The following is a 12,163-nucleotide window of genomic DNA, read 5'->3' as shown; positions in this document are numbered from 1 at the left end:
ATGACATGGCGTCCACGGCAGGTGGCGCTGTTTCCTCCTGATTTATAGTCTTTTCTTTGTAGTAAATAAGAAGCTGAACTCATACATGCATATATCACTACAGTTATTCTGCTTTAAGATGTGGAATTAGACGCTTTAGCCCTTTAACTAACTAACTAACTAACTAACTAACTAACTAACTAACTAACTAATTTAGGCCTGAAACTGTTAGACCTTCAATTCTCATGTTATGTGAAAATGTTTTCTTTTCTCAGCCTTAATATAAAAAAACCTTAAAAACTTATAATTCTAACTTTTCAATCAGAACAATAAAATAAAAATCCATTAAAAATGTTTCAATCTGTTTTTATTGATCTACAAAATTATATTACAGGCTCCAATTAACTTTATTATGCATTTAAAAGCAAAAATATCCAGTAGTTTTATTTTTCTGTGGAAGTATTCTGATTATTATTAATAATCAATCAAAGCAATTGAATAAAAATCAGTTTAGAAAATTAAAAACAAGAAAATAAACAATGGCTTCATGTTTTTATTTGGTTTTATTGCTCTTTACAAAATAAAGGATAAATTAGAATATTAGACACTTAAAGCAACAAACATGCAGTAATTTTATTCCCCTGTGGTTTTATTGTGAATGATTATTATTAATAACCATCTGATTCCCTGAACCGTCACATTTATGAATCTGTGTTGAAAGAAATTGAAGAACATCTGAAGTCATATTAAGTATTTTTGGTGATAATTACATTTTTGTTTTTCATTTAATTTTTCATGTCATTTTTAAAGCAAACAGAGAAAATCAGCATCACGTTTTTTGATCAGTTGCCATTTTTTGAAGACTTTTGAAGTTTTTGTTTTTTATTGAAAACATAAAATAAAGTTCATTTATTAAAGCTGGCAAAATGAAAATTCAGAAAAAATCTTACAATTTTATTAGAAGCCATTTTTTGGCAGCCAAAAAAATAATTCTCAATTTTCTAAAGTATTTTTGTAATAAATAATAAAATGACATTTATATTGTTATGTTTGAATGCAGAAGTAAATGATGGCATTCATTAAAAAATAAAACTTGTCTCGCTGTGCAATACTTCTAGGTAATTTAAATCAAACTGATGTTTTGGAGACACAAAGTAAAGAAAACCAGAACCAAAATATTCACTTCAACCTCAGAAAACTCAGACGATTCAAACATGAAGTGGATAAATGAGTAGAACCGGAACCGGGCTGCCGGTTCCGGTTCTACTCCAGCAGGCGCAGGTTGTCCTCGCTGTAGTCGTGCGGGTCTCCCTGGAAGGGCAGGCGGGGGGGGTGGTTACAGATCCCCATGAGGAAGATGATGACGGTGCCGAAGGTCATCACCGGGGTGATGAGGAAGAGGCAGAGCCGGTCCACCGTTCGGGCGATGCCGCTCCAGTTGTCCTTCTCCTGCGAACACAGAACATCTGGATCTAGACTCTACTGCTGCGGCGGGCATAGATCTATGATCCTAGATCACCTCAGCTCCTGCAGCAGCAGCAGGAGAAAGAAACATAATTAAACTGAAATTAAAAGAAATTAAACTTCTGCTGCAGCTAAACTCATTTTTAGTATTTTTCATAACTTTGAAATTTTTATTTTAATCATTTTTCCAGATAAATGCTAAAACTCTAGTTTACTCAGCTGTTTTGTAACTTCCAGTTGAATAAAGATGTTGGAGTTTTGCTGATTTGGTTTCTGTCTCCTGGTGTTCGTCTCCTCTCACCTCGTTGTAGTCGTTCTTGTCTCTCATGTGTTGGACGATGTAGTTCGCTCCGTCCACCGCCGGCTTCATCTCCCCGTACAGCTGATCCATCGCTCCGTCGCTTTCCACCGGCTTCAACACTGAACACACACAGCCTGTCAGTGCCCCTGCTGACCCACCTCCCGGTTCTGCCTGGTTCTGTTCGGTTCTGCCTGGTTCTGTCTGGTCGTACCTGAGGCCGGCGTGGGCCGTTTGGACAGTCCGTGTCTCTCTGACTGCCTCTCAAACATCAGCTCGCTGCGGGACTTGATGCTGTAATATTCCTCGGCTGCAGCGATGTATCCCACCGAGCTGGATCGCCGTGGCAACGCTCCGTCCCACGCCGGCTCGTCGTCCGCTGGCTGGGCCATGTGGAGGATCCGGGGCAACCGCTCCAGGAAAAACTGGGCAAAAAGTTGATTAATATTCATTTAATGTTAGAATCCAAATGAAGAGACTTTAAAATCCTGCAGTTAGTTTCTAATCACTGGACTTAAAGAACCAGAACCAAACATGGAGACGCATTCAGCTTCTATGCACCATAAATCTGGAACAAACTCCAGTCCAGTTTGTTCATCCTAAACTTTTAGGATTATTGTAGCACAAAAATAATCATATATATCTTTAAAATATGTAATGAAGCTTAAATAAATGTGCAGGTTGTCATGGTTATGCAGGTCAAACAAGCTGTACACTGCAAAAACACAAAATAATTTTTAGTGAAAATAACTTCATCTAAAAGTAACTTTTCAGCAAGATATAGAGGTTTGTTTTAAGTCAATAATTCTTTAATAATAATGAAATCCACTAGCAGGTTATTTCACTTATGCATCACAAACCTGGAAGAAACTGAAAATCAGCCGAAACACTGATCTCCTTTAAATCAAGGCTGAAAAACTGGTTGAGTTACTTTAGAACCGTAATAAATGAAACATTTATCAACATTTATTGATGATTTTGATGACAACAATCATCAAAATGTAATGTTTGTTTCTGACTCTGATGTTTTTATGACGTTTTATTTTTGTGTTTTTACCAATTAAAGCTGAAACACAAATAAACTGATAGATAACAAGACATTTTATACGTTAAATAATCAACCAGCAGAACTAGGAGTTTAGTTTTTTTCATCAATATAAATCAAATGAACTTTATTGATTTAGTTTTTGGTTTCCTGACTTCTTGTCCTCCATTTATTCTCCGACTACTTTTCTCTGGTGAACTTCTCTATTCTGTCCTTTCTTTTTCTCTTTCCTGCATTCAGCTCCAGTTTGTCTGTCAGTGTGTGTGAAATGAGAACCATCAAATCTATTAAATGTTGTGATTTTTCCGCTCTTCACCTTCTTGGTCCATTCAGACATGACGTGTGTGCTGGGCGTCCTGAAGTGCAGGTTGAGAACGACGACACAGTTCAACACGACGATGGTAACGAGAACCATGATGAACATCAAATATCTGAGGAAAAACATCAAAACTGAGAAAAGTAAAGGCTGAAACACAGAAGAACATCAGTAAACGTATAAAAGCTGCTCCATCAAACGTTCAGCCTTACCAAGTATTTCTGTCTCGTTTCTACTGCAAATATCAGAACAGCTGAAATAAAACAAAACTGACTTACAGTTGACTTTTCAGCAACATATACAAGTTTGTTTAAGTAAATATTTCCTTAATATTGATAAAAAAAAACAAAAGTTATAGTTCCACTGCTAAATTATTTCACTTATAAGATGGAAAATGTTTTGTTATCCATCAACAAGGCAGTTCAAAGAGCTTTACTTCATTAAAAACATTTTAAAAATCCATAAAAACATCATTCAGTCACTAATTAAGAAAGAAATGTTACATATTGATGTAATGTTTGATCAAAACCATCAACACTCATTAAATATGTTGGTTAATGTTTCATTTTTTACGGTTCTAAAGTAACTCAACCAGTTTTTCAGCCTTGATTTAAAGGAGATCAGTGTTTCGGCTGATTTTCAGTTTCTTCCAGGTTTCTGATGCAGAAGTGAAATAACCTGCTAGTGAATTTCATTATTATTAAAGACTTAATTATTATTATTGACTTGAAACAAACCTCTACATCTTGCTGAAAAGTTACTTTTAAGTTAGTTTCAGTCATTTTTTGCAGTAAAATCTAAACCAAAAATACTTGGTAAAATTTTGTGTTTTTGCAGTGAAATGCAAATTTATTTCTAGGTCCAATTTAATCTTTGTTACAACTTTTATTAAAATGATTTTAAACAAAAACACTTTCAGCTCATCCTGAAAGCTTAGGAAGTCCTGGACTGAAAGTAAGTTAAAAATATGTTTTTTAAAAATTATTTAAGGACAATCAGGAACTCTAAAGTGTTTGTTCTTGTAGGTATTGAAAAATAAAATGACTTTTTTCCTACTTGACTATGAGGGGGACGGACATGGACGTCTCCGGCTGCCGCTGGGAAATCAGCAGCAGGAAGACAGACTGAGCCAGCAGGACGGAGATGGACAGCGTCATCTTCTCCCCACCTGAAGAAAAATCACAAAACTTCATCCTCACCTAAACACCAAAACACTAAACTTCAGATCTGCAGCTCTGAGTTTAACCAGATGAAACCAAAACCGTTTACAAGTTTGACAAGTCCCAACACTTTATTAGGAAGGGGTTTAAATGAAGACTAGCATAATCCTGTTAACACATGAAGGAGACGTCATGAATGTTTACAGCTGTTTTCATGGACGGCATTCGGTAAATAATGACATTTTAATGCAAAGTTGTGTTGAAAGTTGCCTTAAAATCCACTAAGTGTCAACTATAATAATATTTTAATGCAAAGTTGCATTAAAAGTGAATTTAAAACTCATTAAAAGTGTCAACTTTGCTTTATTTGGTAAATAATGACATTTAATTTCAAAGTTGTATTAAAACTTGCATTAAAGGTGCATCAAAAGTGTCAATTATAATATTTTCATGCAAAATGAATTAAAAGTTAAATTAAAATCCATTAAAACTATCGACTTTGCTTTATATGGTAAATAATCTTATTTTAATGCAATGTTAAGTGAAAACTTCCATTTAAAGGATTTAAGACATTAGGTCAACTATTACAAGCCAAAATGTACAAACAATCCTGTTCAAAATTTGAAGCCTCAATACAGGCAAAATAACTTGTTCATGCAGTGACTCAACCAGCATCACTCAGTCTTTTACAGAACATGACAAAGACGTGTCAATAAACAGCCCAAAATAAGCCGAAAACAATATTACACAGAAAACCTTTTAATATAGTCAAACTACAGTTATAGAAAAATGGAAATTACAACTTTGTAACACAAAAAAAGAAAGAGCAACATCATGGAAGGACTTGTTTGCTGTCTGAAGGAAGAAGCTCTTGGGGGACAGCAACATGTGTGAATTCACTTGCAGGTTCCCAGGTGTCATCCCAGATTTTCCCGCTAGAAAAGATCAACAACAATAAAATCAAGTGGTGGATTTTTTTGTGCAGTAAAGTTGACAATTTTGTCTTTCTAAAAGAGAGGTTGTGTAGCCAAAGACTTTTCCCTGCCTAAATCCCCCCCAATTAACAGCTAGTACGTACATCTTGTTGTGTCCCAAAGATACAATATTATCTTGAATTATCATTAAGTATCCAATGACAAACTGACTGCACAGTCATTTTTTACCATTACACAAACAAGAAAAATCTCTCATAGTGCTTTAGTTTTTTAGAAAAGTCTAAAAAAAAAAACACACAAAGAAAGTGACCGTTTCAGATTTAATTTCCAGCTTGTATGAATTATAAAAGGCACAGTATTAAATAATTTATAGGACCATAGTGCCTTTTCATAATATAATAAAGTAAGTCTGTTACCTTCAGTTATTATAAAAAATGAAGGCAACATGTTTGATAGGTATTCTATCAAAAATGACTTAAAAGAAATGTCACTTTGCCATTTGCACACTTTAAATTATGGATCCCAGGAAGAATAGCCATGTTTAAGGCAATGGCTATTGGAGATACAAATAAACCCCTTTGAAAATGGGTCATTGTTTCTTTAAGAAGCGCCTGCTCTTCTGACACTCTGCCTTCAGGATGTCATCACAACATCACTCCTCCAAGCAGTTTACAGCCATTCTTAGTAGAGTTGGACTGAGAAGATCCCTCACATGAGCTCAGCAGAGGGGCTGTTCCACCAGGTGTTTGCTAATTGTTGTTGCCACTAGCTTTGAGGGGTTGCATGTGGGATGTATACTTTGTAGGGCACTATCTCAGCTAGAGACTGAAAAGCCAAGGAAAAGCTTTTGTGGCAAAAGGCCACAGAAAGCTTGATGACATTATAACATGATATACAGCTCCAAAAGTTGATTTTCCATTATACTTCCCCCTGAAATAGCAAAATAATATTTCTAATAAGTGCAAAGAAACACTTCTCACCAAGCAGAGCAGGGCAACCAATGAATTTTTACTTCCTCTTTGCCCTAGACACCACATAAAACAAGAGAAATGCATTAATTAAAGCAATCATCACACAACATATCCATAAATTGTTTCTAAAATACTTAAGTGTGGAAGCGGTTTTTACATGTTATTGAAGGATGATAAGTGGTCATGGGTTTCCTTTAGAAAGACGAAATAACTCCCAAATCAGCATTTCTTTTATGATAAAAGGCCTAATTTCGTTATTTGGAGTTCTATCTCTATGCTTCTATGTTTCTGTGCAAATACTGACTTTTTTGTGTGAATTTGTTTTGCTCTGCAATACCAGAGATGTTGTGACTTATGTGGTATAAGTACTACTGATTCCTATTGTAATGCCCTTCTTTGTCCTTAGAAAACAATAGACAAATAGAAAGAAAGAAAAGGAGTCTGGAATGTCAGTAAATGTAACCACAAGGTTTATAAGTAAACAACTGTGCTCATTTTTGCATACCACAGTCCCACTTATCACCCCTCCCCCCATCTATTCATCTCCACACAGGCAATGTCTCTCAGTGTATCTTGGCATGTTTGACTGGGGTGGAGATAAACTTTGAGAGGGTACATTAGTAACACTTCAAGTCTTACCGCAATAGTCCTATGCCCAGTGATTGAGTCAAACAGGAACACCTTTTGTCTGCTACATTTCCGGCAACCTTAATGAGAAGAAAAGAAAAACAAAATTATAAAAACAAAATAAGAATTAAAGTCAGAGTGTACACTGAAAAATGAAAACTAGTATGGTGACTCATTTTATAAACCTTCTAAACTTTACTCTTCTTTACATGGATTTACACATTTTCTCAAATTAGGTCAGAGGTTGATATTATATTATTAGTAGTTAAATATTTTTAATATTTAACTACTTTAGAGTGGCCACAGAAATGGAAAAACTAATACTTAAAGTGTAACTAAATCCAAAACGAGTTTTTGTTGCTTATAAACTGTCTATCAAGGTTTTCTGTGTCTGTGAGAATTTTGTTTTAGTGCTTGACTCCTTAAGTCGGTAGTTGGGTTTTCCTAATAGTTACAGTGAAAGTCATTAACACAAAAATATGAAATAATACTATAACCATGTCACTCAGGACTCATACTGGTATATGACTGTCTCACTCAGCCCCACTGCCCCACACGGTGGTTGTGGTTGAGTTGTGAGTGAGTATGGAGTATTGAGCGTTGTGGTGAGTATTGATGATAGCATCATTCTGCTTTACAAATGTGTGATTTATTTGTAATATTGACTAAATTGGAATGGGTCTGCTCTGCTATGATTACTGCCACAGGTATTCTGCAGGACAGACAACCGTTATACTGCAAGTCTTTCTAGAAGCGAGGGGGAATCAAAGCAATCTATGCTGCTTGCTCAGGCCAGACAGGCTACAGCAAGGCCGCAGAGCAATGTTGACTTAAGAGTCTCAAACACACAAAAAAGAGTGGCTACACATATCACTAGCTGTTTTGACAAAATGTCTGTAGAAGAGTATGAAAAAAATGTACGAAGATAGCAACAAAGTGGATAAGCTTTGCCTCTATCTTTGTTAATCTCCAGTCGTGTCTTTTCCCTCTGCTCACTTGTGTCAAATTTCAAAAGGCTTGGGTTATGCTTTCAGGGCAGTTAGTTAAACTTAAAACAAATACTGTGTACTTGTCCAAAGGTTCACAAACAAGGCCAAGACAAGCATCATTGTTGTTTCAGAATTTGAGGTTAGTATAACAAAAATGTACGTTAAATGCACAGTGGCACAGTTGGTAGAGCTATTGCCTTGCAGCAAGAAGGTTCTGGGTTCAATTCCTGGCCCGGGGTCTTTCTGCACGGAGTTTGCATGTTCTCCCTGTGCAAGGTGGGCTCTCTCTGGATTCTCCGGCTTCCTCCCACAGTCCAAAAACATGGCTGTCAGGTTTTTTGGTCTTTCTAAATTCTCTCTAGGTGTGAGTGTCTGTGTGTCCTGTCTGTCTCTGTGTTGCCCTGTGACAGACTGGCAACCTGTCCAGGGTGACCCCCGCCTCTTGCTGGAAATAGGCACCAGCAGCCCTACCGACCCCTAGTGTAAGAAAATGGATGGATATAAAAGAAATAGTCACAGGACTAAGGAAAACAAAACTTACCCTTTCTCTTCTTATTTTCAAATAGGCCACCCTGACTTAACGAGATGGCATGGGCAGCAGGCGATTCATATGAATGTTGATTTGGCTGGTCTATGGGAGAGACAGATGGCAGAGTAGGAGGAGAGGCAGGTGGAGAGGTGCTTCTGGCTCTTTTCTTCTTCTGGAAAGCCGGAGAAGAAGGAACAATAGGAGGAGAAACAGGAACCAGATCAAGCACAATCACAGGCTCTTCCTCAGCTATGGTCTCTGTTGGTTCATAGACCAGGTTCTCAGCTTTTTCATCAGCCCACTGCTCTTTGGGTGAAAAAACCTGCTGTTCCGTGGAGGTGTCGGGCTGCACTGGTACAGACGTGGCTAGGAAAGACGTAATTTTACAGAAAACAGAAATAAATATCCATAGACACATATCTTGCTCGCTTTCTGTGGACTTGATATAATGCGCTACAGAAGTACACACACATACATGCATTACCTTCAGGGAGGAGAAATTCATAAGCCCTTTGCATCTTCTCAAGAAAATTATTTGTAGTAGCAGTGGGCTCCAAAAGAGTAATTGCATCTGCTACCCACTTGCTTGAAGACTTATCTTCCTTAGCAAAAAATAAAATAGGCTTATAGCCTAAAGCATGAAGTTTGCGAACCTGCAATTGATAAGAACATGTTACACGTTACTAAAACGCACCATCCTATTAGAGCAGATGTTTTTCATCATTTTGCTCATTAACAGAACTTTTTCAGTCTAAAATTTTCTACTTACTGCAATTTCCGCAGAATCCATTATGCGGGAAACATTTCTGTTTTTTAAAACTGTTTCCCTCCACTGATCATTGAATGTCTGAAACTTTTCTTTTATTTTTGGTGTAAAGACTCTGGTGGCAGGCGACACAACTTTTTCTGTTTGCCTGATTGGGCGTTTGACACTGTGCGCATGGCCTGAATTTGGGGCGTGTCATACTTAAAAAACACTGACAAAGAGCAAAACAGAATGCAAAGACTTATGATGGACAAACAAACAAACAGAACTGTTGACAAATTACGTGAAGAACAATAGACAAATTAAGAACACAAAGATATGACAAACGTGGCTCTTAAAAGTGCCTTTTGTGGGTGCTATGAATGAGCAGAAATGTATGTCAGATGAATATCTCAAAGAAGAACCTGTTGACATAAAAACAAAATAAATGTTCAGATTTCGGAAGTTATTTATTTCAACGTAGACAGGTGGAGAGAACTTTGGCTGTAATGACCCAAGTTCGTTTTTAATTCAAATGCATGACCTAGCTGCAATCAGTGTATTCAGAAAACCTGTAGGATCATCACAGCCTAGGGTTGTTATAGCAACCCTCAAATTATACAACAAACAATTCTGTGACTCTATCATGGCTAATTAAATGTATTAAGTGCAGGTTCAGCTGAACTCTCTGGGCTCCAAGAGGCTAATGTAGCTAGCTAATGTAGCTAGCGGCAACAAAAATTAAAAAAATACATGTTACAAACGTGTCCAAATGTCTTCAACCATTCGCGGCACAGTCCTACTACCATTAAGTCCTACAACTGCAATCACATTCTGTAGTATTTTCTTTTGTTTTATAATACAAAACCATTTCTGACAGATTCAGGTTTGTACTCACCGGGGTCCAATGTCGCATGCGATGACGTCAGCTTCTTCTTAGATTTATGGACGGGTGGGATCTGTCCTTATTTTTATTTTAATCAAACGTTTGCAGAACCGTCTGGCATGTAATCACAAAAGGAAATGCACCCTCACTCTTCTTAAACATTTTTATTAAAATTCTTTTTTTATTATTAATGGACTGCAAACGACTTCGGAGGTGCATGCCGCTATTATCTGTAACCTCATAAACTCCAAATAACATACGTATTCCTTTCTTTTTTATTATTGTGTAAAAATTAGAATATTATGTCCTTTACAATCATGAAGTTACGATTAAATCAGTGAAACTGGTGTAATTCGTGTCTGCTGTTAAAAAATAAACAGAAATGTAGATAAAATAGCGGCTTCAGAGAACCGGAGGATATTTTAAAACTAAAGTAAAATTAACTAAATTGTTAAAAACCTACAAATACATCTGCTATGCACGAATTGTGTGCCTTTTACAAAAATAGAACAGACTCGTCATCTTATTTGTTCCTAGATCGTCGGTTTTGGACGCTTAGGGAGCCGTACAGCATTCAATGAGAGAACCCTCCTCGTCACATATTGACGCGAACGGGGTACCCGACGCGTCAATATGTGACGTTGAGGGAACCTGCCCAAGCGTCAATATATGACGAGTCGGGAGTGAGAACGTGTTGGCATTTCAAGAGCTAAAATCTGTATTCTTAGTACGACTATGAAATGAAATGACCACAACCAGAAACCTCAATATATTTCACTTGGATATCACAATCTCAGGCGCAGCGCGATTTGAACCGTTAGGAGCCTCCGACACGCCCGACAAATAGGCCGGCAACGGAAAACAACCGCTAGAGTGATTTTGACGGGTGTGAAGTGTCCTCGACGCGCTTCCACGTAGACTTTGAATGTAAACCAGTCGCCTGAAACGCTAGGTGTAGAGCAAAATGTCAAGCATCTACTTTTAGAGCGCAAATTCTGGAGGAAAATACAAAAACTAACCCAATTTTGGTCATAAATTCTGAGAAACTGCAGAGGCGATCAAATGTTATTGTGGCTGCCATCAGCAGCAGTTTATACAGTTTGGGTTAATTTCATGATTCTAATTTGGTGTAGATAAGTTAAAGTGTGCAAATTGTTCCGAAGCGGAACCAATGTTTAATGTGATGTTTCATTCCGGGACTTTTTATGGTGACACGCAGCACTCTGTGTAAGGCAGCATGCTTCTTTTTTGCTGTTAGTTGATGGAGAGGTTTCGGTGAGGCATTAAGGCTCGTGTAGCTGATTACAAGAAGACGTTACACAGAGTTTTTTGTATTAACCCTTCCAGGTTGAAGCGGCCAATGAGGTACGCATTTTTTTGTATTTTAATTTGTGTCTAATAGTTGTTTATTCTCTAAGTGAATGTGTTTCTGTAAATATGTATTTTGTGTTTGTACAGTTCTCACGGCATAGTTATTAAACGCCAGTAACAAAGAAGAACGCCTTGTGTCCGTTTTCTGCTTGGAGGGAGTTACAGTGAGAACTCAGTCTGCTCGACATGAGGTGGCGAGACGAGGAACTGTGCCTTTCAGTCGCTGAGCAGGGGAGGATTCGTCGCACTCTAGCATCACGCAGATAAGATTGTGCAACACCAGAAACTGAAGCAGCAAGCGCTTTCAAGTTTACATTGATGTTCCAACAAGTGATACATTTAAAACAAGTTAAATGTTAGGAAGTGGATCAACTTTGTTTTAAGGAGACACTGCAAGTGTTACAATTAAGTAATCTGGTGTTCTGCACAATTCTGTTTAAGTTCAAGGTTTTATCTAAGTTTTTGTAAACAATCATTTTACATATTTCTGTCATTTAGATGCTAAAAGTGTTGGATAATTAAGTGCTCAGTTTTGAGTTGGTTATTGTTAAGTCATTAGTACTGTAAAGCTATAGCTATAAGTCACCAAGTAATAAGTAAACATTGCATAATGGAGCAAATGACTGACAATGAAACTAAGAAGGGCGACTTATTTAAAGACAGTAATGGCGCAACTCTACAGCAGTCATCAGAACCGGAAGAGGAGCCAAGAAGAAGCCAAAGGACTAGAAAGCTTACTGAAAGGGCTCAAGAACTGCATGATACTAAATCAAAAAAACTGCAAGATCGTTTTACCAATACTTACGATAAATGGAAAGTGACGGCAAAGCAAGCTAAAAGGGTGATAA

General features: G+C 37.2%; 2 protein-coding genes across 2 annotated transcripts; both read right to left on the bottom strand.

Annotated features, from left to right (window-relative positions):
* Nucleotides 1-530: 530 nt before the first annotated feature.
* On the bottom strand, nt 531-4,384 carry LOC111607901 (acetylcholine receptor subunit delta-like). Its single transcript, XM_023330076.1, has 5 exons — nt 4,159-4,384; nt 3,103-3,217; nt 1,956-2,166; nt 1,745-1,863; nt 531-1,428 (listed from the first exon to the last, which is right to left on the bottom strand). Exons 1-5 carry the CDS (start codon nt 4,293-4,295, stop codon nt 1,243-1,245), a joined length of 768 nt encoding a protein of 255 aa, XP_023185844.1. The 5' UTR covers nt 4,296-4,384; the 3' UTR covers nt 531-1,242.
* An 82-nt stretch (nt 4,385-4,466) lies between these two features.
* On the bottom strand, nt 4,467-10,242 carry LOC111607902. The gene is made up of 6 exons (XM_023330077.1): nt 9,083-10,242; nt 8,798-8,966; nt 8,326-8,679; nt 6,808-6,875; nt 6,178-6,221; nt 4,467-5,197 (listed from the first exon to the last, which is right to left on the bottom strand). Exons 1-6 carry the CDS (start codon nt 9,101-9,103, stop codon nt 5,095-5,097), a joined length of 759 nt encoding a protein of 252 aa, XP_023185845.1. The 5' UTR covers nt 9,104-10,242; the 3' UTR covers nt 4,467-5,094.
* Between the last annotated feature and the right edge of the window lie 1,921 nt (nt 10,243-12,163).

Source organism: Xiphophorus maculatus, unplaced genomic scaffold (genome assembly GCF_002775205.1).
Source record: "Xiphophorus maculatus strain JP 163 A unplaced genomic scaffold, X_maculatus-5.0-male Unplaced_Scaffold_BN000174F, whole genome shotgun sequence".
In the NCBI taxonomy this organism is placed as follows: domain Eukaryota; kingdom Metazoa; phylum Chordata; class Actinopteri; order Cyprinodontiformes; family Poeciliidae; genus Xiphophorus; species Xiphophorus maculatus.
This window is presented reverse-complemented; position numbering and strand designations above follow the sequence as displayed.

Coding starts and splice junctions, on each gene's coding strand:
- LOC111607901 (XM_023330076.1), bottom strand. CDS start 4,295: ATGAAGTTTTGTGATTTTTCTTCAGGTGGGGAGAAGATGACGCTGTCC. Junction 1,864..1,955: donor ACGGCCCACGCCGGCCTCAG/GTACGACCAGAC, acceptor GTGTGTGTTCAG/TGTTGAAGCCGGTGGAAAGC. Junction 1,429..1,744: donor ACAAGAACGACTACAACGAG/GTGAGAGGAGAC, acceptor CTGTGTTCGCAG/GAGAAGGACAACTGGAGCGG.
- LOC111607902 (XM_023330077.1), bottom strand. CDS start 9,103: ATGGATTCTGCGGAAATTGCA. Junction 6,876..8,325: donor TGAAAATAAGAAGAGAAAGG/GTAAGTTTTGTT, acceptor CTTCTCATTAAG/GTTGCCGGAAATGTAGCAGA. Junction 6,222..6,807: donor CTGGGCATAGGACTATTGCG/GTAAGACTTGAA, acceptor TGTGGTGTCTAG/GGCAAAGAGGAAGTAAAAAT.